A 26,796-nucleotide genomic window follows, 5' to 3' on the forward strand; every position below is an offset into this window, starting at 1 on the left:
GGTCCTGCTGGCTCCGGTCCAGACAGCTCTGTCTCTCTCTCAGCTCTCCCAGGAGAGACGTCACCTGGGCCTTCAGCGCCTCGCCGTCCTTAGCCAGCTAAACACACACATCTCTTAGTACCGGAAGGACCAAGGACTCAGTGGCAGACTACATGGCTGAGGCCGGTGTGTACCTGGGTACAGTGTGTGTGTAGTGTATAGTAGTGTAATGTGCTGTGTAGTGTATAGTGTAGTAGTGTAGTAGTGTGTAGTGTAGTGTGGTCCTGGGTACAGTATAGTATGTAGTAGTATAGTGTAGTGTGTATTGTGTAGTGTGTAGTGTATTGTGCAGTGTGTAGTGTGTAGTGTATAGTGTAGTGTGGTCCTGGGTACAGTATAGTGTGTAGTAGTATAGTGTATAGTGTAGTGTATAGTGTAGTGTGGTCCTGGGTACAGTATAGTGTATAGTAGTATAGTGTGTAGTGTAGTGTATAGTGTAGTGTGTAGTGTGTAGTGTATAGTGTAGTGTGGTCCTGGGTACAGTATAGTGTATAGTAGTATAGTGTGTAGTGTAGTGTATAGTGTAGTGTGTAGTGTATAGTGTAGTGTGGTCCTGGGTACAGTATAGTGTATAGTAGTATAGTGTGTAGTCTAGTCAAATCAAATCAAATGTATTTATAAAGCCCTTCTTACATCAGCTGATATCTCAAAGTGCTGTACAGAAACCCAGCATAAAACCCCAAACAGCAAGCAATGCAGGTGTAGAATAGTGTGTAGTAGTGTGTAGTGTAGTATAGTGTATAGTGTAGCAGTGTAGTAGTGTAGTATAGTGTATAGTGTAGCAGTGTAGTGTATAGTGTAGTAGTGTGTAGTGTAGTGTGTAGTATAGTGTGTATAGTGTATACCTGGGCACAGTCCTTGTCCTTCTGTTTAAGCAGTGTGTGTATCAGTATAGTGTAGTAGTGTATAGTATAGTGTAGCAGTGTATAGTATAGTATAGTATAGTGTAGTAGTGTGTAGTATAGTGTAGCAGTGTATAGATTAGTGTAGTCGTGTAGTATTATAGTGTATAGTGTAGTAGTGTATAGTATAGTGTAGTAGTGTGTAGTATAGTGTGGTAGTGTGCCGTATAGTGTAGTAGTATAGTGTATAGTGTAGTAGTGTGTAGTATAGTGTGGTAGTATAGTGTATAGTGTAGTAGTGTGTAGTATAGTGTGGTAGTGTGCCGTATAGTGTAGTAGTATAGTGTATAGTGTAGTAGTGTGTAGTATAGTGTGGTAGTATAGTGTATAGTGTAGTAGTGTGTAGTATAGTGTAGTAGTATAGTGTATAGTGTAGTAGTGTGCAGTATAGTGTAGTAGTGTGTAGTATAGTGTAGTAGTATAGTGTACAGTGTAGTAGTGTGTAGTATAGTGTAGTATAGTGTAGTGGTATCGTGTATAGTGTAGTAGTGTGTAGTATAGTATAGTAGTGTGTAGTATAGTGTAGTAGTATAGTGTATAGTGTAGTAGTGTGTAGTAGTGTGTAGTAGTGTGTAGTATAGTGTGGCAGTATAGTATATAGTGTAGAAGTGTATAGTATAGTGTAGTAGTGTGTAGTATAGTGTAGTGGTATAGTGTATAGTGTAGTAGTGTGTAGTATAGTGTAGTAGTATAGTGTGGTAGTGTATAGTGTAGTAGTATAGTGTATAGTGTAGTGGTGTAGTGTAGTATTGTGTGTAGTGTAGTGTATAGTGTGTAGTATAGTGTATAGTGTAGCGGAGTATAGTGTGTAGTGTAGTAGTGTATAGTATAGTAGTATGTAGTATAGTGTAGTAGTGTGTAGTATAGTGTACTAGTATAGTGTATAGTGTAGTGGTGTGTAGTATAGTGTAGTAGTGTGGTAGTGTGTAGTATACTGTAGTAGTATAGTGTAGTAGTGTGTAGTATAGTGTAGTAGTATAGTGTATAGTGTAGTAATGTGCAGTATAGTGTAGTAGTGTGCAGTATAGTGTGGTAGTATAGTGTATAGTGTAGTAGTGTGTAGTATAGTATAGTAGTATAGTATATAGTGTAGTAGTGTGTAGTATAGTGTAGTGGTGTATAGTGTGGTAGTATAGTGTATAGTGTAGTGGTGTGTAGTATAGTGTAGTAGTATAGTGTGTAGTAGTGTGGTGTAGTATAGTGTGTAGTGTAGTGTATAGTGTAGTGTATAGTGTAGTGGAGTATATTGTGTAGTGTAGTAGTGTGTAGTGTAGTAGTGTAGAGTAGTGTAGTAGTGTGTAGTATAGTGTAGTAGTGTGTAGTATAGTGTAGTAGTGTATAGTATAGTGTAGTAGTGTATAGTATAGTGTATAGTGTAGTGTAGTATAGTGTGTAGTGTAGTGTAGTGTATAGTGTGTAGTGTGGTGTATAGTGTAGTGGAGTATAGTGTAGTAGTGTGTAGTATAGTGTGTAGTGTAGTGTAGTAGTATAGTGTATAGTGTAGTAGTGTGTAGTAGTGTATAGTATAGTGTAGTGGTGTGTAGTATAGTGTAGTAGTATAGTGTAGTAGTGTGTAGTGTAGTGTAGTAGTGTGTGGTGTATGGTGTATAGTATAGTGTAGTAGTGTATGGTATAGTGTAGTAGTGTGTATAGTATAGTATAGTTTATAGTGTATAGTGTAGTGTAGTAGTGTGTAGTATAGTGTAGTAGTATAGTAGTATGGTGTAGTAGTATAGTGTATAGTGTAGTAGTGTATAGTATAGTGTGTATAGTATAGTGTGTATAGTTTATAGTGTGTGTAGTATAGTGTGTATAGTATAGTATAGTGTGTATAGTGTCGTGTGTATAGTTTATAGTGTGTATAGTATAGTGTGCATAGTATAGTGTGTATAGTGTGTATAGTATAGTGTATAGTGTAGTAGTGTGGGGGGCGGTGTGTGTGTAGTGAGTGTAGTGTGTGTGTGTATAGTATAGTATAGTAGTGTGTATAGTATAGTATAGTGTAGTAGTGTGTATAGTATAGTGTAGTAGTGTATAGTGCGTATAGTATAGTGTGTATAGTATAGTGTAGTAGTATAGTGTGTATAGTATAGTTTATAGTGTGTATAGTATAGTTTATAGTGTACAGTATCGTGTATAGTATAGTGTATAGTGTACAGCATAGTTTATAGTGTAGTAGTGTATAGTATAGTGTATAGTGTAGTAGTGTATAGTATAGTGTATAGTATAGTTTATAGTGTAGTAGTGTATAGTATAGTGTACAGTATAGTGTAGTAGTGTATAGTATAGTGTGTATAGTATAGTGTAGTAGTGTGTAGTATAGTGTAGTAGTGTATAGTATAGTGTAGTAGTGTATAGTATAGTGTATAGTGTAGTGTAGTATAGTGTGTAGTGTAGTGTAGTGTATAGTGTGTAGTGTGGTGTATAGTGTAGTGGAGTATAGTGTAGTAGTGTGTAGTATAGTGTGTAGTGTAGTGTAGTAGTATAGTGTATAGTGTAGTAGTGTGTAGTAGTGTATAGTATAGTGTAGTAGTGTGTAGTATAGTGTAGTAGTATAGTGTAGTAGTGTGTAGTGTAGTGTAGTAGTGTGTGGTGTATGGTGTATAGTATAGTGTAGTAGTGTATAGTATAGTGTAGTAGTGTGTATGGTATAGTATAGTTTATAGTGTATAGTGTAGTGTAGTAGTGTGTAGTATAGTGTAGTAGTATAGTAGTATGGTGTAGTAGTATAGTGTATAGTGTAGTAGTGTATAGTATAGTGTGTATAGTATAGTGTGTATAGTTTATAGTGTGTGTAGTATAGTGTGTATAGTATAGTATAGTGTGTATAGTGTCGTGTGTATAGTTTATAGTGTGTATAGTATAGTGTGCATAGTATAGTGTGTATAGTGTGTATAGTATAGTGTATTGTGTAGTAGTGTGGGGGGCGGTGTGTGTGTAGTGAGTGTAGTGTGTGTGTGTATAGTATAGTATAGTAGTGTGTATAGTATAGTATAGTGTAGTAGTGTGTATAGTATAGTGTAGTAGTGTATAGTGCGTATAGTATAGTGTGTATAGTATAGTGTAGTAGTATAGTGTGTATAGTATAGTTTATAGTGTGTATAGTATAGTTTATAGTGTACAGTATCGTGTATAGTATAGTGTATAGTGTACAGTATAGTTTATAGTGTAGTAGTGTATAGTATAGTGTATAGTGTAGTAGTGTATAGTATAGTGTATAGTAGTTTATAGTGTAGTAGTGTATAGTATAGTGTACAGTATAGTGTAGTAGTGTATAGTATAGTGTGTATAGTATAGTGTGTATAGTATAGTATAGTGTATAGTATAGTTCATAGTGTAGTAGTGTATAGTGTAGTAGTGTATAGTATAGTGTATAGTATAGTTTATAGTGTAGTAGTGTATAGTGTAGTAGTGTATAGTATAGTGTATAGTATAGTTTATAGTGTAGTAGTGTATAGTGTAGTAGTGTATAGTATAGTGTATAGTGTAGTAGTGTATAGTATAGTGTGTATAGTATAGTGTGTATAGTATAGTATAGTGTATAGTATAGTTTATAGTGTAGTAGTGTATAGTGTAGTAGTGTATAGTATAGTGTATAGTATAGTTTATAGTGTAGTAGTGTATAGTATAGTGTGTATAGTATAGTGTGTATAGTATAGTATAGTTTATAGTGTATAGTATAGTTTATAGTGTGTATAGTATAGTGTGTATAGTATAGTTTATAGTGTATAGTATAGTATAGTTTATAGTGTATAGTATCGTATAGTGTGTATAGTATAGTATAGTTTATAGTGTATAGTGTGTATAGTATAGTTTATAGTGTATAGTATAGTATATAGTGTATAGTGTGTATAGTATAGTATAGTTTATAGTGTATAGTGTGTATAGTATAGTATAGTTTATAGTGTATAGTATAGTTTATAGTGTATAGTGTGTATAGTATAGTTTATAGTGTATAGTGTGTATAGTATAGTATAGTTTATAGTGTATAGTGTGTATAGTATAGTTTATAGTGTATAGTATAGTATAGTGAAGTAGTGTGTAGTGTATAGTGTAGTAGTGTGTAGTATAGTGTGTAGTGTATAGTATAGTGTGTATAGTATTGTTTATAGTGTAGTGTATTGTATAGTATAGTTTATAGTGTATAATATAGTATAGTGTAGTAGTGTATGGTGTGTAGTGTATAGTGTAGTAGTGTGTAGTATAGTGTGTAGTGTATAGTATAGTGTGTATAGAATAGTGTGTATAGTATTGTTTATGGTGTGTATAGTATAGTATAGTTTATAGTGTATAGTATAGTATAGTTTATAGTGTATAGTATAGTATAGTTTATAGTGTATAGTATAGTGTAGTAGTGTGTACCTGGGCACAGTCCTTGTCCTTCTGTTTAAGCAGCACTTCAGTTCTGTCTCTCTGAGCTGAACTCTTCTGGAGGGAATCTAACTTCTCCTGCAGCTCTCTGTACCTACACACACACACACACACACACACGGACGCCACACCACACACACACACACACACACACACACACACACACACACACACACACACACACACACACACACACCACACCACACCACACCATACACACACACACCACACACACACGGACACCACACCACACACACGGACACCAACAACACACACACGGACACCACACACACACACACGGACACCACACACACACACACGGACACCACACACACACACACGGACACCACACACACACACACGGACACCACACACACACACACACACACACACGCACGGACACACCACACACGCACGGACACACCACACACACCACACACGCACGGACACACACCACACACACAAGGACACCACACACAGGGACACCACACACACACACACACCACACCACACAGGAACATATTTAGGATCACAAGTCATAACCACCACAAGGCAGAATAGTGAGACACACTTACCTGCCCTGTGTGGCTTGAAGCTGCTCTGTGAGTTTGGCCAGGTGGGAGCTGAGGAGACAGGAAGCAGACACATCAACACACTGCAGGAAGTGATGCTGACTGTCAGAAAATGATGTCATTACCTGTCAGAGGAGGGCGGGGCATCGGAACGCTGAACCGTTTCCTCGGTAACACCACAACTCTAAGGAACACAATTATAATACTTCTCATTTTCAAGCTATCATTTCTTACATTTCTTCACAGAATGACCCCAACACCACACACACACCAGTTTGGTTCTGAGTTGCTCAACCGAGCGATGAAGGCAGTCTCTCTCTCTCTCTCCCTCCTCCCTCTCTTTCTCCAGCTCTTCATTCCTCCTCCTCAGATCTTTCATCCCTTCCTCTAACTTCTCTTTGTGGCTCTTCAGCAGCTGGAGAAAGTCTTTACCTCCTCCTGCGGGCTAGAGAAAGAGACAGGAAGTTGAAAGACAGATAGTATATCTCCACGTTGCCATAGAAACAACAAGCTTGTTTTGGTTTGGGATGAGTTGGACCACCGAGTGAAGGAAAAGCAGCCAACAAGTGCTCAGCATATGTGGGAACTCCTTCAAGACTGTTGGAAAAGCATTGTGTAACGGCTGGTGCTCTCCTCATCCTCGGATGAGGTGAGGAGAGAAGGATCTTCAGACCAAAACGCAGCATTTGGGAAATAAGCCATCTTTATTATGAATACGATGGCAACACGAAACGAAACAAAACACTTTCAAAACTACAAAACAAGAAAACGACGTTGACGAAACCTGAACATAAACTTACATAACTAAACATAAACTTACGTACAGGAAACAGACGACATCGAAACGAAACGAAACAAACAAACGCTACAGTCCAGTGTGGCACGAACATACATACTGACACAGGAGACAATCACCCACAACGAACACTGTGACAACGCCTACCTGGTATGGCTCTTAATTAGAGGAACGCCAAACACCTGCCTCTAATTAAGAGCCATACCAGGCAACCCAAAACCAACACAGAAACAGAAAACATAGAATGCCCACCCAACCTCACGTCCTGACCAACTAACACACATAACAACTAACATAAATAGGTCAGGAACGTGACACATTGCTGGTGAAGCTGGTTGAGAGAATGCCAAGAGTGTGCAAAGCTTCCATCAAGGCAAAGGGTGGCTACTTTAAAGAATCTCAAATATATTTTGATTTGTTTAACACTTTTTTGATTGAGGATTCCAAATGTGTTATTTCATAGTTGTGATGTCTTCACTATTATTCTACAAAGTAGAAAATAGTCAAAATAAAGAAAAACCCTGGAATGAGTAGGTGTGTCCAAACTTCTGACTGGTCCTGTACATACAGTGCATTGGGAAAGTATTCAGACCACTTTACTTTTTCTATATTTTGTAACGTTAACAGCCTTTTTCTACAATGGGTTAAATTATTTATTTTCCTCATCAACACACCTCATAAAGACAAAGCAAAAACAGGTTTAGAAATAGTTTTTACAAATAAAAACCAAAATACCTTATTTACATAAGTATTCAGACCTTTTGCTATGAGACTATAAATTGAGCTCAGGTGCATCCTGTTTCCATTGATCATCCTTGAGATGTTTCTACAACTTGATTGGAGTCCACCTGTGGTAAATTCAATTGATTGAACATGATTTGGAAAGGCACACACCTGTCTATATAAGGTCCCACAGTTGACATCGCATGTCAGAGCAAAAACCAAGCCATGAGGTTGAAGGAATTGTTTGTAGAGCTCTGAGACAGGACACAGATCTGGGAAGGTACCAAAAAATGTATACACCATTGAAAGTCCCCAAGAACACAGTGGCCTCCATCATTCTTAAATGGAAGAAGTTTGGAACCACCAAGACTCTTCCTAGAGCTGGCCACCCGGCCAAACTGAGCAATCAGGGAAGAAAGGCCTTGGTCAGGGAGGTGACCAAGAACCCAATGGTCACTCTGACAGAGCTCTAGAGTTCCTCTGTGGAGATGGGAGAACCTTCCAGAAGGACAACCATCTGTGCAGCACTCCACCAATCAGCCCTTTATGGTAAAGTAGCCAGTCGGAAGCCACTCCTCAGTAAAAGGCACATGACAGCCCGCTTGCAGTTTGCCAAAAGGCACCTAAAGGACTCTGGCCATGAGAAACAAGATTCTCTGGTCTGATGAAACCAAGACTGAACTCTTTGGCCTGAATGCCAAGCATCATCTAGAGGAAACCTGGCACCGCTCATCACCTGGCCAAAACATTTCTAAAAACCTGTTTGCTTTGTCATTATAGGGTATTGTGTGTAGATTGATGAGGGGGGGGGGGGGTGGGACACAATTGAATCTATCTATATCCATCCCTCAATCTATCTGCACTGACCAGAGAGGTTGCCATAGGTCCGTTGGTCTCCGAGCCGTTGACCAGAAGGCCTTGGTTCGCTCCAGGGTTGGAGGGGCTAGAGGGGCTGGCCAGGCTGGTGAGGCTGTGGTTCTCCATGGCCAGTCTCTCCACTAGCGCCCGGGCCTCCTGGAAACGACAGCTGAGGAATTCCCTCTCTTCTCTAGACCTCCGCTGCCATTCCTCCATCTCCTCACAGCGCTCACGCAGGGCCTGGTTGCTGCGCTGCAACGCCTCTACACACACACACACACACACACACATATATACACACACACACACACAAATATACACACATATATACACACACACACACACACACACACACACACACACACAAATATACACACATATATACACACACACACACATACACATATATATATACACACACACACACATATACAATCTGTGCCTCATTGTGGATCCAAATAAAATATTTGTATGTGTTTGTTTAGAGTGTGTGTGTGTGTGTGTGTGAGTGAGTGAGTGAGTGAGTGAGTGAGTGAGTGAGTGAGTGAGTGAGTGAGTGAGTGAGTGAGTGAGTGAGAGTCCTACCTTGTATGTGTTTGTTTAGAGTAAATGTGTAAATGTGTGTGTGTGTGAGTGAGTCCCACCTCGGAGCTGCTGGTTGTCTCCCAGTAGTCTAGTCACCACCTCATTGGCTGCCAGCTCAGCAGGAACCTGAAGAGCCACGCCACCCTCGTCCCCTGCCATCTCCCACTGCAGGGCTATGTCTGCCTGGGGCTGCACGCCACCCTCGTCCGCTGCCATCTCCCACTGCAGGGCTATGTCTGCCTGGGGCTGCACGCCACCCTCGTCCCCTGCCATCTCCCACTGCAGGGCTATGTCTGCCTGGGGCTGCACCATGCTGCTGGACATTATACATCGTATTATTTAGAAAACAAGAAATGTATACAGACACACCATCAGTTCTGTACAGCATTACAGTATCTGTCTTTAGGCACTGATCCAATGACTCAAAGCTTCTAGAACAAGACACTAAGTAGGTTTTCAGTCACCCAGGTTTATTCAACAAAAAGCAATGGTCGCAAACAACAACAAATCATTGCAACATGTGTAATGGAAACGGAATATATACAGGAGCAATGTTCTAAAGATCGATAATATTTTTATCCATTTGGCGGGTGGATTTTTTATTTTGTCAAACTTTCTTTATATGGTGACAATAAATTAGGATTGCCACATACTTTTGAAGGTACGCGAGGCACGGGATTTCATCACGTAACAATAAAGTTCCACTCCACATTTAATTCTAAATGTCTACTTCTTGCAAAAATCATTATTTGTAATAGTTAAAAAATATTGATCTGACTTCCAACAATGTCTGAATGGCTTTGCCTTGTTTTTCTGGTTGGTTGGCAAGTTTCCCCATCCAATTATATCAGATCTACAGGAGGGCAAGTTTCCCCATCCAATTATATCAGATCTACAGGAGGGCAAGTTTCCCCATCCAATTATATCAGATCTACAGGAGTGCAAGTTTCCCCATCCAATTATATCAGATCTACAGGAGGGCAAGTTTCCCCATCCAATTATATCAGATCTACAGGAGTGCAAGTTTCCCCATCCAATTATATCAGATGTACAGGAGTGCAAGTTTCCCCATCCAATTATATCAGATCTACAGGAGTGCAAGTTTCCCCATCCAATTATATCAGATCTACAGGAGTGCAAGTTTCCCCATCCAATTATATCAGATCTACAAGAGTGTACGTTTCCCCATCCAATTATATCAGATCTACAGGAGGGCAAGTTTCCCCATCCAATTATATCAGATCTACAGGAGGGCAAGTTTCCCCATCCAATTATATCAGATCTACAGGAGGGCAAGTTTCCCCATCCAATTATATCAGATCTACAGGAGTGCAAGTTTCCCCATCCAATTATATCAGATCTACAGGAGTGCAAGTTTCCCCATCCAATTATATCAGATCTACAAGAGTGTACGTTTCCCCATCCAATTATATCAGATCTACAGGAGGGCAAGTTTCCCCATCCAATTATATCAGATCTACAGGAGGGCAAGTTTCCCCATCCAATTATATCAGATCTACAGGAGGGCAAGTTTCCCCATCCAATTATATCAGATCTACAGGAGTGCAAGTTTCCCCATCCAATTATATCAGATCTACAGGAGTGCAAGTTTCCCCAACCAATTATATCAGATCTACAGGAGTGTAAGTTTCCCCATCCAATTATATCAGATCTACAAGAGTGTACGTTTCCCCATCCAATTATATCAGATCTACAGGAGGGCAGGTTTCCCCATCCAATTATATCAGATCTACAGGAGTGCAAGTTTCCCCATCCAATTATATCAGATCTACAGGAGGGAAAGTTTCCCCATCCAATTATATCAGATCTACAGGAGTGCAAGTTTCCCCATCCAATTATATCAGATCTACAGGAGTGCAAGTTTCCCCATCCAATTATATCAGATCTACAGGAGTGCAAGTTTCCCCATCCAATTATATCAGATCTACAGGAGGGCAAGTTTCCCCATCCAATTATATCAGATCTACAAGAGTGTACGTTTCCCCATCCAATTATATCAGATCTACAGGAGTGCAAGTTTCCCCATCCAATTATATCAGATCTACAGGAGTGTAAGTTTCCCCATCCAATTATATCAGATCTACAGGAGTGCAAGTTTCCCCATCCAATTATATCAGATCTACAGGAGTGCAAGTTTCCCCATCCAATTATATCAGATCTACAGGAGTTCAAGTTTCCCCATCCAATTATATCAGATCTACAGGAGTGTAAGTTTCCCCATCCAATTATATCAGATCTACAGGAGTGCAAGTTTCCCCATCCAATTATATCAGATCTACAGGAGTGCAAGTTTCCCCATCCAATTATATCAGATCCACAAGAGTGTACGTTTCCCCATCCAATTATATCAGATCTACACGAGTGTAAGTTTCCCCATCCAATTATATCAGATCTACAGGAGGGCAAGTTTCCCCATCCAATTATATCAGATCTACAGGAGGGCAAGTTTCCCCATCCAATTATATCAGATCTACAGGAGTGTACGTTTCACCGTGGCACGGACCCCGGCGATGTGTTGGCTGATGATAATTATTAGAATATGGCAGATATTAGGCTGGACAATAGAACAAGTCAGAATTCACCCAAAAGGCTGAAAAACAGCCAAAGATCGTTGGCTAAACTGGAACACCAGCGAGGCCATAGCAAACGAACGAACCTTCACAGAGTCTCTTCTGGCTGTCACAGAGTCTCTTCTGACTGTCACAGAGTCTCTCCTGCCTGTCACAGAGTCTCTCCTGACTGTCACAGAGTCTCTTCTGCCGGTCACAGAGTCTCTTCTGCCGGTCACAGAGTCTCTTCTGCCTGTCACAGAGTCTCTGCTGCCTGTCACAGAGTCTCTTCTGCCTTTCACATAGTCTCTTCTGCCTGTCACAGAGTCTCTTCTGACTGTCACAGAGTCTCTTCTGACTGTCACAGAGTCTCTTCTGACTGTCACAGAGTCTCTTCTGACTGTCACAGAGTCTCTTCTGACTGTCACAGAGTCTCTTCTGACTGTCACAGAGTCTCTTCTGACTGTCACAGAGTCTCTTCTGACTGTCACAGAGTCTCTTCTGACTGGAGTGATGCTTAGAATTACATTTCCCTTAAATGTCACAAAATGTTTTTATCCCTTTTCGTTTTACCGCTACAATCTGTTTGGACGAAACTGGAAGGAGGAAAAAGCTTGTGTGAAGATCCGCTCCTCAATAGTGTCAACTGTGTTTATGTCGGCGTAATGAGGAAGTAGGGAAAACACGAACATGTCGGACTATTTCTGGTCTATTGATCGATGACAACCGATCTCGCTGCCCAGACGTATTAAGTCATTACAAAAGATGAGATTCTCCTGATTAAATTGGTGTCCGACTTGAAAATATATCTAAATATACACATTGTGCGATTTTTTTGGTGATATAGACAGTCATACCCCTATAGGAAACAATGGGGCGACCTCCCGACTTCCATGAAGATATGATCTTTAAATGTTAGCAACATGCTATGCTACCCACATTTACATCATTAGACAGAATAGATTATCCTAAATGAAGTGGTGTAGAACTTCCAAACATCAATTTTGAAATAGACATCGCCGTTATGTTGGGGAAAGAGGAATGTCTAAAGGTATTATTTAACCAGCTATTTATCTGCTACCATTTGCCCTTTTTTCTGTTCTACAATGTGGTTTGAACTAGCAAATTTGTTTTTAAAAAAAAATGCACCTTTATTTAAACAGGTAGTCTAGTTGAGAACAAGTTCTCATTTACAACTGAGACCTGGCCAAGATAAAACAAAAACAGTTTGACACATACAACAACACAGAGTTACACATGGAATAAAGAAACCGGTGAGATATACCTGATATACTTCCCTTTTCATTATTCACATTGTTCTAATTCTCTGCATGGCAAGCAGACAGGCAGCACACTTCTGTAAACAAACAGCTCAGCAAAGGCTCTTAAGATCTACCAGATGTCTATATGTGAATCTAATTTCCAGCGTGTGTCTAGTGTCTGTGTTTATGTTAAAGGTGAATAAACAGTTACTACATACATTTTTGGATCCACATATCATTAATTTATAAGTAAAAAATATATATATATCTCCCATTAATTCAGAAAATAATATAACTTAGAAATGCCTCATGAGCTTAGTTCAACAGTCATTCTCTATCAGAACCCAAAATACAATCTTGTTTTACTGCAATGTTTGTATTAAATAAATAATAATGATACACATCACTGTAAAGCTACAAAACTGGTTGAGAGAATGCTAAGTGTGCAGTTAATTGCTACTTTCTGAGACTGGTAACTCTAATGAACTTATCCCGTGCAGAGAATGCTAAGTGTGCAGTTAATTGCTACTTTCTGAGACTGGTAACTCTAATGAACTTATCCCGTGCAGAGAATGCTAAGAGTGCAGTTAATTGCTACTTTCTGAGACTGGTAACTCTAATGAACTTATCCCGTGCAGAGAATGCTAAGTGTGCAGTTAATTGCTACTTTCTGAGACTGGTAACTCTAATGAACTTATCCCGTGCAGAGAATGCTAAGTGTGCAGTTAATTGCTACTTTCTGAGACTGGTAACTCTAATGAACTTATCCCGTGCAGAGAATGCTAAGTGTGCAGTTAATTGCTACTTTCTGAGACTGGTAACTCTAATGAACTTATCCCGTGCAGAGAATGCTAAGTGTGCAGTTAATTGCTACTTTCTGAGACTGGTAACTCTAATGAACTTATCCCGTGCAGAGAATGCTAAGTGTGCAGTTAATTGCTACTTTCTGAGACTGGTAACTCTAATGAACTTATCCCGTGCAGAGAATGCTAAGTGTGCAGTTAATTGCTACTTTCTGAGACTGGTAACTCTAATGAACTTATCCCGTGCAGAGAATGCTAAGTGTGCAGTTAATTGCTACTTTCTGAGACTGGTAACTCTAATGAACTTATCCCGTGCAGAGAATGCTAAGAGTGCAGTTAATTGCTACTTTCTGAGACTGGTAACTCTAATGAATTTATCCCGTGCAGAGAATGCTAAGTGTGCAGTTAATTGCTACTTTCTGAGACTGGTAACTCTAATGAACTTATCCCGTGCAGAGAATGCTAAGTGTGCAGTTAATTGCTACTTTCTGAGACTGGTAACTCTAATGAACTTATCCCGTGCAGAGAATGCTAAGTGTGTGCAAAGCTGTCATTAAGGCAAACAGTGGCTACTTTGAAGAATCTCCCATATAACATATACTCTGATTTGTTTAACACTTTTTTTGGTTACTACATGATTCCATATGTGTTATTTCATAGTTTTGATGTCTTCACTATTATTCTACAATGTAGAAAATAGTCAAACTAGAGAAAAACCCTGGAATGAGTAGGTGTGTCCAAACTTTTGATGCTAATGTAGCCTACATTTTCCGGTTTGGATGATTGCATTATGCGGTCATTACTTCTGTGAATGTCTGTATATTTCATCCAACAATAAACGTGTTACATTCAGGACATAACTTTGTAAGGACTGTGTTCATGCAAAATGTTTCTGTGAAGAAAAAAAAAAAACAGTGTGACGAGCTCAAATGCTGTTGCGGTAATCGAAACTGGACGCTCTAAATAAGCATTCTAATCAAACCCCCAAACAACGCAGACAAATTACCCAGAGTGATCACGCCCGTTTGTCCGTAGGTGTGAACATGTCATGGGGGGAGGGAGGAGTATGGTTTATAGCTCTCTTCCTCCTTCCTGTGGCCTTCTGCGGGTAGTACATACCTCATTCACGACACTTGCTAGTCTCATACTCTGAGGTAGAAACAGCATCAGATCTACAAATCAATGAGCTAAACCCTATCCATATGGTTTGCAACTCAGTGAACCTGCGCAACATTCGCTCAATTTGATGCTCATGAACAAACAGATTGTGATGCATGTCAAATTACCCAGCAGCCATTTAGATAACAAATCATCAAAAGAATAAAGGTTATGTCTTCTGGTTGTTTAAATGTTTTATTTTATTCAATGAACCTTTATTTAACTAGGCAAGTCAGTTAAGAACAAATTAAAATGTACAATGACGGCCTACCAAAAAGGTCTCCTACGGGGACGGGGGCCTGGGATTTAAAAAATAAATACAATATAAATATAGGACAAAACACACATAAGAGAGACAACTACATAAAGAGAGACCTAAGACAACACAGCATGGCAGCAACACAACATGGTAGCAACACAAAAACATGGTAAACATTATTGGGCACAGTCAAAAGCACAAAGAGCAAGAAGGTAGAGACAACAATACATCACGCAAAGCAGCCACAACTGTCAGTAAGAGTGTCCATGATTGAGTCTTTGAATGAAGAATGAAATCGATCACATCTTGAAAAAGAGGACAGAGACATGCGTTTTGTTTAGATTTTACAACATTTTTCTGAAAAAAAAGAAATGGTTAACCATGACCAGAACATGTTTAACGTATGATAGTTATGCGCCAGCCATCACTATGGGTTACAACAACGTGTACCCGGGCGAACAGTGAGCTGCCCACCAAGTTACATGAGCTAAGCCTCCAGGGTTAACGCGAAGCCGGCATTGTAACGCAGAACAACGGGCTGGGAATACAGCGGAAAGCGAGTTGGTGCCACGCTGTTCAACAGAGCTAATAGGAGTGTAACCGCTGTGAATTGGCTCGCTAGTTAGCGGTGGTGCACGCTAATAGCCGTTCAATCGGTGGCGTCACTTACTCTGAGACCTTGAAGTAGTTGTTTTCCCTGTTATTTTAAAGGTCGCGGCTTTTGTGGGGCGACAGGTAACTGTTGTCAATGTGTGCAGAGGGTCCCTGGTTCGGGGCAAGGAGAGGGACGGAAGCTATACTGGTACACTTCAAAACTACGGCAACCGGCTGTGACATATGCTAATATTATTAAACTGGGCTCCATGTCGAATGCATAAAAAAGCGTTACAAAATGTAAATGTGTGCAGCCTACAAATATTAGTCGATGAATGCGGTCTGTCCATGCGGGCTACATAAGACATGAGGTGGGAGGGCATACATGCTGTCGCCAATCTAATGATCAACTTGTCTAAATGGGTTATGGAAACACTTCAACCAATACATTTTGATTCAACACTGTACTGTAACGTTGTGTGTGTCGTCATTACCTCCAGTTTAGCGACAACACTTGGTTCAATGGAAACGCGCCCTAAAATGATATTGTCACATCTATTTTCTACGCGAACTTTCTAAATGTCAACAAAACAAGTCACTGGACAAGTTAATGGAAAAACAGTCAGTCTGCTCGGAGCTAGCCTACTTTCACTTTCGCTTCTGGTTCAATCATGGTGGTTGGTGATTATCTAGTTAGCTAACCTATCTTTACTTAGCAAACTCCTGCTAAATACAGACCGTGTTAGCTAATGAAATACGGCCAGCTCGCTTGCCAACTATTTGCAAGTCATCCAGTCATATAAAGCCTATAGCTAGAAAGCCGTCAACAACACCATTGGTTTGGTAAGGTTAGCTAGACTGACATGGGACTAGCTACCTAACATGGCTAATTCGGGCTAGCCATGACCATCACGTCAGCTAGTTAGCGCAACAGTGGCAGCCAATGACATATCTAGCTAACTTGATGTCAAGAAAGCTTACCTTTTCTCTGTAGCTCTCTTGACGTAGCTAGCTAGCGTTAATCAGGCTAACGCTAGTTAATTCACCTAGCTAGCTTTGGTTTGATTGTCGCAGACCAAGCGTATTTCCGCAACTGACACCCAACTCTACGTTGTGTTTCTATTCAAATCTGGTAAAATTATTTCTAGCGATAGGTCTCTTGACATGATGCTAATGTAGCTGTCAAAGTGACTGAGCTATGCTAGCTTGCGCCAGGAATTCCTACTTCCGCACTGTGCGAGATGACGTCATCTTCTTTGAAGATTATCGGCGTCTGGCATCCAATACATGTTGCATTACCGCCTCCTACTAGACTGGAGTACAACTCCCTTATCCTGCTTCAAAATAAATACCCTACCATCTAACACTACACTCACAAAAAAAAAATGCGTTACTGCACTATTTACATCTATTTAGGCCTACTTCAGGCCATAAATGCTAAAAATCCAATCTTACTGAAACATATCACTTGTTGGTTTATCCCTCTGTACTGGTACAGATCTACTACACCCCTCCTCTCAGGATCCCTCCCTCTGTTCTGGTACAGATCTACTACACCCCTCCTCTCAGGATCCCTCCCCCTTGGCCCATCTTCCTCTACTTTCTTCACTGCCTCAGCAAATGTCAACTTCTGCATTACTCTAACCCTGGAAACCTCAACCTGCCTCTCTCACACGGGACATTTCTGATCCCCAGTCCCATCGGCATCCCTGCAGTTAACACATATCACTACTTTCCCCAATGCTACACATTCCTTTGTCTCATCCCCTTCGGCACACTTCTCACACCTAGGAACCTTCCTCCTACACACTGCTGCCACCTGCCCATAAGCTTGACACCTGTAACAACGTAATGTATTCGGCACAAAAGCTCGTACAGGTTATTAACTCCTATATCCTAACATCACTTTGTCGGGAAAAGACTCAACATCACAACTCAAAAGAACAGACAACGACTCTTCTGTTTCACAACTCACGCCACCCTGTCTGCGTTACACCAAATGATGAGCATCACAAACACCGGGAATCTTCCCCTTCAGTTGGTCAGCTTTCACATTTACCACTACCCCAGTAATCACTCCTTTCAATGGTGCCCTTTTCTTGAGAGCAAAACAATTCACATCTCTTTCCCCCATTCGTTTAACACAGAGCGCCTGCTCCCTCTGACCAGCAGAAACACAAACAATTATCACAAGACCACTTCTGGTTCCCCTCACAGATTCCACAGCACCCAACTCTGTTTTCATCCACCCTGAAACCACAAGTAGGTCAGCCAAAAGACAATGGTCAACTTTTTCCAAAAACGTCACTCCTACTGTCATAGACTCATCTTTAACCTGACCCTTGGTGTAAGCCTCGGGCTCTGAGAACTTCACCACACCTACCCACCTCAGATACTTTGCCCTCCTTCACTTCCATTCCTCCTCCTGTATTCAACTCACTCTGCTTACATTTTCTACCACTTTAACAAACCATCTCCCTTTTTTCCCACCATTTTTAACCGACTCAAGCTCACCTTAATCCTCTCTCTCTCTCTTAGACTTCCTCTGCCTCTCTTTTTCCCTCCATTCCTCCTCCGTATTCTGAGTATATGTCTCCTTATGATAATACTGTACTTCTCCAGACATCTTGTTCTTGCCTTCAGCACGAACCCCTCGGAGATTTAGTGCGCAACAATGCATCCCATGGCAACGAGATGACACCATGGCAACAAAACTGGATTTTATATGCTAGCTAGCTACGTCTGTTTACATTGTAGCCGATGTAGCAGCGTGACCAACTAGTGCTAACAATTCAGTGAACAACTATCCCAGAATGGAAATATTTAACACAAATAACAAGTAAACAAGTAACATAATCGATTTTCTCAGTACCTGTTAGTGAATTAAGCTACCACTGACCATTATTTCTATCTCTACTTTGCACCTTCTTCCACTGCAAACCAACCGTTCCAGTGTTTTTTTACTTGCTATATTGTATTTACTTCGCCACCGTGGCCTTTTTTATATTTTTATTTATTAATATATTTTATTTGCCTTCACCTCCCTTATCTCACCTCACTTGCTCACATTGTATATAGACTTATTTTTCACTGTATTATTGACTGTATGTTTGTTCTACTCCATGTGTAACTATGTGTTGTTGTATGTGTCGAACTGCTTTGCTTTATCTTGGCCAGGTCGCAATTGTAAATGAGAACGTGTTCTCAATTTGCCTACCTGGTTAAATAAAGGTGAAATAAAAAATAAATAAATAAAGATATGTTTATTTTTATTTATTTCACCTTCATTTAACCAGGTAGACCAGTTGAGAACACCTTTATTTAACCAGGTAGGCTAGTTGAACACCTATATTTAACCAGGTAGGCCAGTTGAGAACAAGTTCTCATTTACAACTGTGACCTGGCCAAGATAAAGCAAAGCAGTGCGACACAGGATCCCAACACAGAGTTACACATGGAGTAAAACAAACATACAGTCAATAACACATTAGAAAAGTCTATATACAGTGTGTGCAAATGAGGTAAGATAAGGGAGTTAAGGCAATAAATAGGCCACGGTGGCAAAGTAATTACAATTTAGCAATTAAACACTGGAATGATAGATGTGCAAGTAGAGATACTGTGTCACACCCTGACCTTAGAGAGCCTTTTTATCTCTATTTGGTTTGGTCAGGGTGTGATTTCGGTGGCATTCTATGTCCTTTATTTTTTTGTTACTTGTTTTGTGGGCGACATTCTATAATAAAAGGAAATGTACGCTCACAATGCTGCACTTTGGTCCACTTCTTTCGACGGCTGTGACAGAACTACCCACCACCAAAGGACCAAGCAGCGTGGCCGGGAGGAGCAGCGCTTTCTGGACATGGGAGGAGGTCATTGAAAGCAAGGGACCCTGGGCACAGGCTGGTGAATTTCGCCGTCCTAAGGAGGAGCTAGAAGCAGCAAAGGTGGAACGGCGACAGTACGAGGAGTTGGCACAGCGGAGCAAGCACAAGAAAATGTTTTGGGGGGGAGGCACACGGGGAGAGTGGCAGAGTCAGTGTAGAGCCAACTCCCCGTGCTTACCGTAGGGAGCGTGGTACTGGTCAGGCACCGTGTTATGCGGTAAAGCGCACAGTGTCTCCAGTGCGCTCTCATAGCCCGCAAGTGCCACGCTAGAGTGGGCATCCAGCCAGGGCAGATTGTGGCAGCTCTGCGCACTGTGTCTCCGGTGGGCTGTGACTGCTCAGTGCGTCCTATGCCTGCGCTCTGCCCGTGCCAGGTTAAAGTGGGCATTCAGCCAAGAGGAGAGGTGCACGTGTCAAGCACCAGATCTCCAGTGCTCCCCCACAGCCCGGTTCGACCTGTGGCTGCACTCTGGAGGTGCCGGGCTAAAGTGGGCATTCAGCCAGGAAGAGTGGTGCCAGGGATACGCACCAGATCTCCAGTGCTCCCCCACAGGCCGGTCCATCCTGTGCCTCCTCCAAGGACCAGGCCACCTGCGATGGTCTCCAGTTCGGAGCCTCCAGCGACGGTACCCAGTCCGGAGCCCCCAGCGACGGTCCTCAGTCCGGAGCCTCCAGCGACGGTCCCCAGTCCGGAGCCTCCAGCGACGGTCACCAGTCCGGAGCCTCCAGCGACGGTCCCCAGTCCGGGGCCCGCAACGAGGGTCTCCAGTCCGGAGCCTCCAGTGACGGTCTCCAGTCCGGGGCCCGCAACGAGGGTCTCCAGTCCGGAGCCTCCAGCGACGGTCCCCAGTCCGGGGCCCGCAACGAGGGTCTCCAGTCCGGAGCCTCCAGCAACGGTCTCCAGTCCGGGGCCCACAGCGACGGTCCCCAATCCGGGGCCCGCAACGAGGGTCCCCAGTCTGGGGCCGGCAGTGAGGGTCCCCAGTCTTGGGCCCGCAACGAGGGTCCCCAGTCCGGGGCCGGTAATGAGGAGAGAGAAAAAGAAGGAAAAAATGTGGATAAGGGGATAAGGTAGTTGGATGGTCAGGGCGTGACAACAAGTTCTCATTTAGAACTAAATCCTGACCAAGATAAAGCAAAGCAGTTCGACACATACAACAACACAGAGTTACACATGGAGTAAAACAAACATACAGTCAATAATACAGTAGAAAAGTCTATATACAGCATGTGCAAATGAGGTAGGATAAGAGAGGTAAGGCAATAAACAGGCCATGGTGGCAAAGTAATTACAATATAGCAATTAAACACTGGAATGGTAGGATGTGCAGAAGATGAATGTGCAAGTAGAGATACCAGGGGTGCAATGGAGCAGGATAAATAAATAAATAAATAAATACAGTATGGGAATGAGATAGTTGGATAGGCTATGTACAGATGGGCTATGTACAGGTGCAATGATCTGTGAGCTGCTCTGACAGCTGATGCTTAAAGCTAGTGAGGGAGATAAGTCTCCAGCTTCAGTGACTTTTGCAATTCGTTCCAGTCATTGGCAGCAGAGAACTGGAAGGAAAGGCGGCCAAATGAGGAATTGGCTTTGGGGGTGACCAGTGAAATATACCTTCTGGAACGCGTGCTACGGGTGGGTGCTGCTATGGTGATCAGTGAGCTGAGATAAGGTGGGGCTTTACCTAGCAAAGACTTATAGATGACCTGGAGCCAGTGGGTTTGGTGACGAATATGAAGCAAGGGCCAGCCAACGAGGGCATACAGGTCGCAGTGGTGGGTAGTATATGGATGGCACTGTGATAGACTGCATCCAACTTGCTGAGTAGAGTGTTGGAGGCTATTTTGTAAATGACATCACTGAAGTCAAGGATCGGTAGGATAGTCAGTTTTACGAGGGTATGTTTGGCAGCATGAGTGAAGGATGCTTTGTTGTGAAATAGGAAGCAGATTCTAGATTTAATTTTGGATTGGAGATGCTTGATGTGAGTCTGGAAGAAGAGTTTACAGTCTGACCAGACACCTAGATATTTGTAGTTGTCCACATATAAGTCAGAACCGTCCAGAGTAGTGATGCTGGACGGGCGGGCAGGTGTGGGCAGCGATCAGTTGAAGAGCATGCATTTAGTTTAACTTGTGTTTAAGAGCAGTTGGAGGCAACAGAAGGAGAGTTGTATGGCATCGAAGCTCGTCTGGAGGTTAGTTAACACAGTGTCCAAAGAAGGGCCAGAAGTATACAGAATGGCGTCGTCTGCATAGAGGTGGATCAAAGAATCACCTGCAGCGAGAGCAACATCATTGATGTATACAGAGAAGAGAGTCGGCCCGAGAATTGAACCCTGTGGCACCCCCATAGAGACTGCCAGAGGTCCGGACAACAGGCCCTCCGATTTGACACACTGAACTCTATCTGAGAAGTAGTTGGTGAACCAGGCGAGGGAGTCATTTGAGAAACCAAGGCTGTTGAGTCTGCAGATAAGAATGTGGTGATTGACAGAGTCAAAAGCCTTGGCCAGGTTGATGAATACAGCTGTACAGTACTGTCTTTAATCGATGGCGGTTATGATATCGTTTAGGACCTTGAGCGTGGCTGAGGTGCACTCATGACCAGCTCAGAAACCAGATTGCATAGCGGAGAAGGTACGGTGGGATTCCAAATGGTCGGTGATCTGTTTGTTAACTTGGCTTTCGAAGACCTTAGAAAGGCAGGGTAGGATAAATATAGGTCTGTAACAGTTTGGGTCTAGAGTGTCTCCCCCTTTGAAGAGGGGGAAGACCGCGGAAGCTTTCCAATCTTTGGGGATCTCAAATGATACGAGAGGTTGAACAGGCTGGTAATAGGGGTTGCAACATTTGCAGCGCCATTTTTTAGAAAGAGAGGGTCCAGATTGTCTAGCCCAGCTGATTTGTAGGGGTCCAGATTTTGCAGCTCTTTCAGAACATCAGCTATCTGGATTTGGGTGAAGGAGAAATGGGGGAGGCTTGGGCAAGTTGCTGTGGGGCGTGCAGGGCAGTTGAAAGGGGCAGAGGTAGCCAGGTGGAAAGCTTGGCCAGCCGTAGAAAAATGCTTTTTAAAATTCTCAAATTATCGTAGATTTATCAGTGGTGACAGTGTTTCCTAGCCTCAGTGCAGTGGTCAGCTGGGAGGAGGTGCTCTTATTCTCCATGGACTTTACAGTGTCCCAGAACTTTTTGGAGTTTGTGCTACAGGATGCAAATTTCTGTTTGAAAAAGCTAGCCTTTGCTTTCCTGACTGACTGCGTGTATTGGTTCCTAACTTCCCTGAAAAGTTGCATATCGCGGGGGCTATTCGATGCTAATGCAGAACGCCACAGGATGTTTTTGTGCTGGTCGAGGGCAGACAGGTCTGGAGAGAACCAAGGGATATATCTATTCCTGGTTCTACATTTTTTGAATGGGGCATGCTTATTTAAGATGGTGAGGAAAGCACTTTTAAAGAGTAACCAGGCATCCTCTACTGACGGGATGAGGTCAATATACTTCCAACATAACCGGGCCAGGTCGATTAGAAAGGCCTGCTCGCTCAAGTGTTTTAGGGAGCGTTTGACAGTGATGAGGGGTGGTCGTTTGACCGCAGACCCATTACGGACGCAGGCAATGAGGCAGTGATCGCTGAGATCCTGGTTGAAGACAGGATCCCAAAAATTGTTTGGGGCACAGACCTGGATAGTATAATCAATGTATCACTAGCCACTTTATATAATGCTTACATACCCTACATTACTCATCTCATATGTATATACTGTACGCTATACCATCTACTGCATCTTGATGTAATGTATCACTAGCCACTTTTAACAATGCCACTTTATATAATGTTTTCATACCCTACATTACTCATCTCATATGTATATACTGTACTCTATACCATCTACTGCATCTTGCCTATGCCGTTCGGGCATCACCCATTTATACATTATTATATACATATTAGTATTCATTCCTTTACACTTGTGTGTATAAGGTAGTTGTTGTGAAATTGTTAGGTTATATTACTTGTTAGATAATACTGCACGGTCGGAACTAGAAGCACAATTATTTCACTACACTCGCATTAACATCTGCTAACCATGTGTATGTGAAAAATACAATTTGATTTGATTTGATTAAGAACTCTGCAGGCTATCTCTGCAGTAGATTGCAACTCCGCCCCCTTTGGCAGTTCTATCTTGTCTGAAAATGTTATAGTTAGGGAAGGAAATTTCAGGGTTTTTGTTGGTCTTCCTAAGCCAGGATTCAGACACGGCTAGGACATCCGGGTTGGCAGAGTGTGCTAAGGCAGTGAATAAAACAAACTTAGGGAGGAGGCTTCTAATGTTAACATGCATGAAACCAAGGATTTTATGGTTACAGAAGTCAACAAATGAGAGCGCCTGGGAAATGGGAGTGGAGCTAGGCGCTGAAAGGCCTGGATTAACTTCAACAGAGGAACAGAGGAGGAGTAGCATAAGGGAACTGCTAAAGGCTATAAGAACTGTTGGTCTAGTGTGATGGGAACAAAGAGTAAAAGGAGCAGATTTCTGGGCGTGGACAAATTGATTCAAGGCATAATGTACAGACAAGGGTATGGTAGGATGTGAATACAGTGGAGGTAAACCTAACAATTGAGTGATGATGAGAGAGGTTTTGTCTCTAGAGACACCATTTAAACCAGGTGAGGTCACTGCATGTGTGGGAGGTGGAACAAAAGGGCTAGCTAAGGCATATTGAGCAGGGCTGGAGGCTCTACAGTGAAATAAGACAATAATCACTAACCAAAACAGCAATAGACAAGGCATATTGACATTAGGGAGAGGCATGCGTAGCTGAGTGATCATAGGGTCCGGTGAGTAGCTAGGCGGGCTGGAGACACGGCGATTCAGACAGCTAGCGGGCCAGGGCTAGCAGAAGGGCCTTAGGGGGACGTCGCGACGGAAGAGTCTGTTGTAGCCCCCTCGGACGGTTACGTCAGCAGACCAGTCGTGTTGGATCGGCAGGGCTCCGTGTATGCAGTAAAAGGGTCCAGACCAATTGGCAAAATAGGTACTGTAGCCCAAGGAGTGGGCTACAGCTAGCTGGTAGAAGGGCCTAGCACTAGGCTAGCTCCAGGCTAACTGGTGCTTGCTTCGGGACAGAGACGTTAGCCAGGAGTAGCCACTCGGATAGCAGCTAGCTAACTGCGATGATCCAGGTGAAAAGGTTCAGAGTTTGCGGTAGGAATCCGGAGATGTGGAGAAATAGCAGTCCGGTATGCTCTGGGTTGAATCGTGCTGTGCAGACTGGCAGGAGTTGACCGGTTAGCTGATGACCGCTAGCAGTGGCTAGCAGTGGCTAGCTGACTAGTAGCTAGTTAGCTGGCTAGCTCCTGTTGGGGATCCCAGTTCTAAAGTATTGAAAATAGCAGATCCATACCACATTGGGTGAGGTGGGTTGCAAGAATGTTGAAATTGAGGTAAAAAATATATACGAAATATATGCGAAGGAAAAAAAAGATATATACACGGGCGTCTGACTGCTACACCATCTTGGATTCCTTTATGTGTTGTCTTGCAGATGAGTTGGTCTGACTGCTACACCATCTTGGATTCCTTTATGTGTTGTCTTGCAGATGAGTTGGTCTGACTGCTACACCATCTTGGATTCCTTTATGTGTTGTCTTGCAGATGAGTTGGTCTGACTGCTACACCATCTTGGATTCCTTTATGTGTTGTCTTGCAGATGAGTTGGTCTGACTGCTACACCATCTTGGATTCCTTTATGTGTTGTCTTGCAGATGAGTTGGTCTGACTGCTACACCATCTTGGATTCCTTTATGTGTTGTCTTGCAGATGAGTTGGTCTGACTGCTACACCATCTTGGATTCCTTTATGTGTTGTCTTGCAGATGAGTTGTTCTGACTGCTACACCATCTTGGACTCCTTTATGTGTTGTCTTGCAGATGAGCTGGTCTGACTGCTACACCATCTTGGATTCCTTTATGTGTTGTCTTGCAGATGAGTTGGTCTGACTGCTACATCGTGGACGGTAGAAAGGGAAAGCGTTCATGCATTGTACAACAAAATAAGCTATTGTGCTTAATGTTTATGATAAATAGCCAGAAGAGTGGTGTTTCACTGGGATGCTAATATTGCATTAGGATTGCTTGTCATGCTTCTACCTGTTACCAGAGGGCGACAGAGACCGCCCTAAAGACATTAACGACACCAAGGTGTGTCTAATTTATTCGTTATGATTTCCCTGTTAAGGACCCTTTTTAAAATGTTCATCTGAAATGACATACCCAAATCTAACTGTCTGGAGCTCAGGACCTGAAGCAAGGATATGCATATTATTGATACCATTTGAAAGGAAACACTTTGAAGTTTGTGGAAATGTGAGAATATAACACATTAGATCTGGTAAAAGCTAATACAAGGAAGAAGAAAAAAATCTTTGAAATGCAAGAGAAAGGCCAAAATGTAACATTCCCGGTTAGGCACAATTTAAAAGTATCCCACTAAATGGCAGCAGTGTATGTGCAAAGTTTTAGACTGATTCAATGAACCATTGCATTTCTGTTCAAAATGTTGTATCAAGACTGCCCAAATGTGCCTAGTTGGTTTATTAATACATTTTCAAGTTCATAACATCATAATTGTGCACTCTCCTCAAACAATAGCATGGTATTCTTTCACTGTAATAGCTACTGTAAATTGAACAGTGCAGTTAGATTAACAAGAATTGAAGCTTTCTGCCCATATCAGATATGTCTATGTCCTGGGAATTGTTCTTGTTACTTTCAACCTCATGCTAATCACATTAGCCTACGTTAGCTCAACCGCCCCGCGGGGGGTCACCAATATGTAGGGGTTTTAAGAGGTGTGTTTTCTGTTGTCCTTTGCAGAAGCTTGAATTGTTTACAGTGTACGTTCGTTTCCTGAGTGAGTTTTTGACACTTAGTGTTTGTTGTTTTTTCAAGTGTACTGTGATCCTGCGGCTACCGTTTCTCAGTAAAGTATTATGTTTATCCTTAACCACTGATTCCTCGCCAGGTCTCTTCTCTGCACCTGGGTCCAACCTTACCACGTCACTGCAAGCTTCTGTACAAACTTGGAACCAGCAGAGATCACCCAGATCAAGAATGTTGTAACCCACCAAGGAGCACTGCTGGGGCGGCAGCAAGAACAACTATCCCAAATATCAGAGACCCTCCGGGCACTTACCTTCTCTCTCCAACCACAGTCCAACCTCAACCCAGGAGGAGCCAATGTCCAAGTCTCATCGCCCAGTGCTACATGTGTAGACCCTCCGGGCACTTACCCACTCTCTCCAACCACAGTCCAACCTCAACCCAGGAGGAGCCAATGTCCAAGTCTCATCGCCCAGTGCTACATGTGTAGCCATAGTTCCTCCAGGGATCCTGTACCGGGAA

General features: G+C 42.3%; 1 protein-coding gene across 3 annotated transcripts in view; it reads right to left on the reverse strand.

Moving 5' to 3' along the window:
• The window catches only part of ikbkg (inhibitor of nuclear factor kappa B kinase regulatory subunit gamma), a 91,919-nt gene extending 73,779 nt beyond the window's left edge, over positions 1 to 18,140 (reverse strand). Inside the window, exons 1-8 of one of the 3 annotated variants that reach the window (XM_055932755.1) lie at positions 18,007 to 18,140; positions 8,906 to 9,159; positions 8,271 to 8,524; positions 6,156 to 6,329; positions 6,010 to 6,068; positions 5,888 to 5,935; positions 5,304 to 5,406; positions 1 to 97 (exon numbers count right to left, since the gene is read on the reverse strand). The exon at positions 1 to 97 is cut by the window's left edge and continues 19 nt beyond it. In XM_055932755.1, coding sequence (XP_055788730.1) covers positions 1 to 97; positions 5,304 to 5,406; positions 5,888 to 5,935; positions 6,010 to 6,068; positions 6,156 to 6,329; positions 8,271 to 8,524; positions 8,906 to 9,158 — 988 coding nt within the window. In that variant the 5' untranslated portion in view covers position 9,159; positions 18,007 to 18,140. Of the gene's footprint in view, positions 98 to 5,303; positions 5,407 to 5,887; positions 5,936 to 6,009; positions 6,069 to 6,155; positions 6,330 to 8,270; positions 8,525 to 8,905; positions 9,163 to 16,473; positions 16,772 to 18,006 lie in introns of those variants that run through there. The other 2 variants (XM_055932754.1, XM_055932753.1) reach the window with 2 other exon arrangements.
• Between the last annotated feature and the right edge of the window lie 8,656 nt (positions 18,141 to 26,796).

This window comes from Salvelinus fontinalis, chromosome 8 (assembly GCF_029448725.1).
Source record: "Salvelinus fontinalis isolate EN_2023a chromosome 8, ASM2944872v1, whole genome shotgun sequence".
Taxonomy (NCBI): domain Eukaryota; kingdom Metazoa; phylum Chordata; class Actinopteri; order Salmoniformes; family Salmonidae; genus Salvelinus; species Salvelinus fontinalis.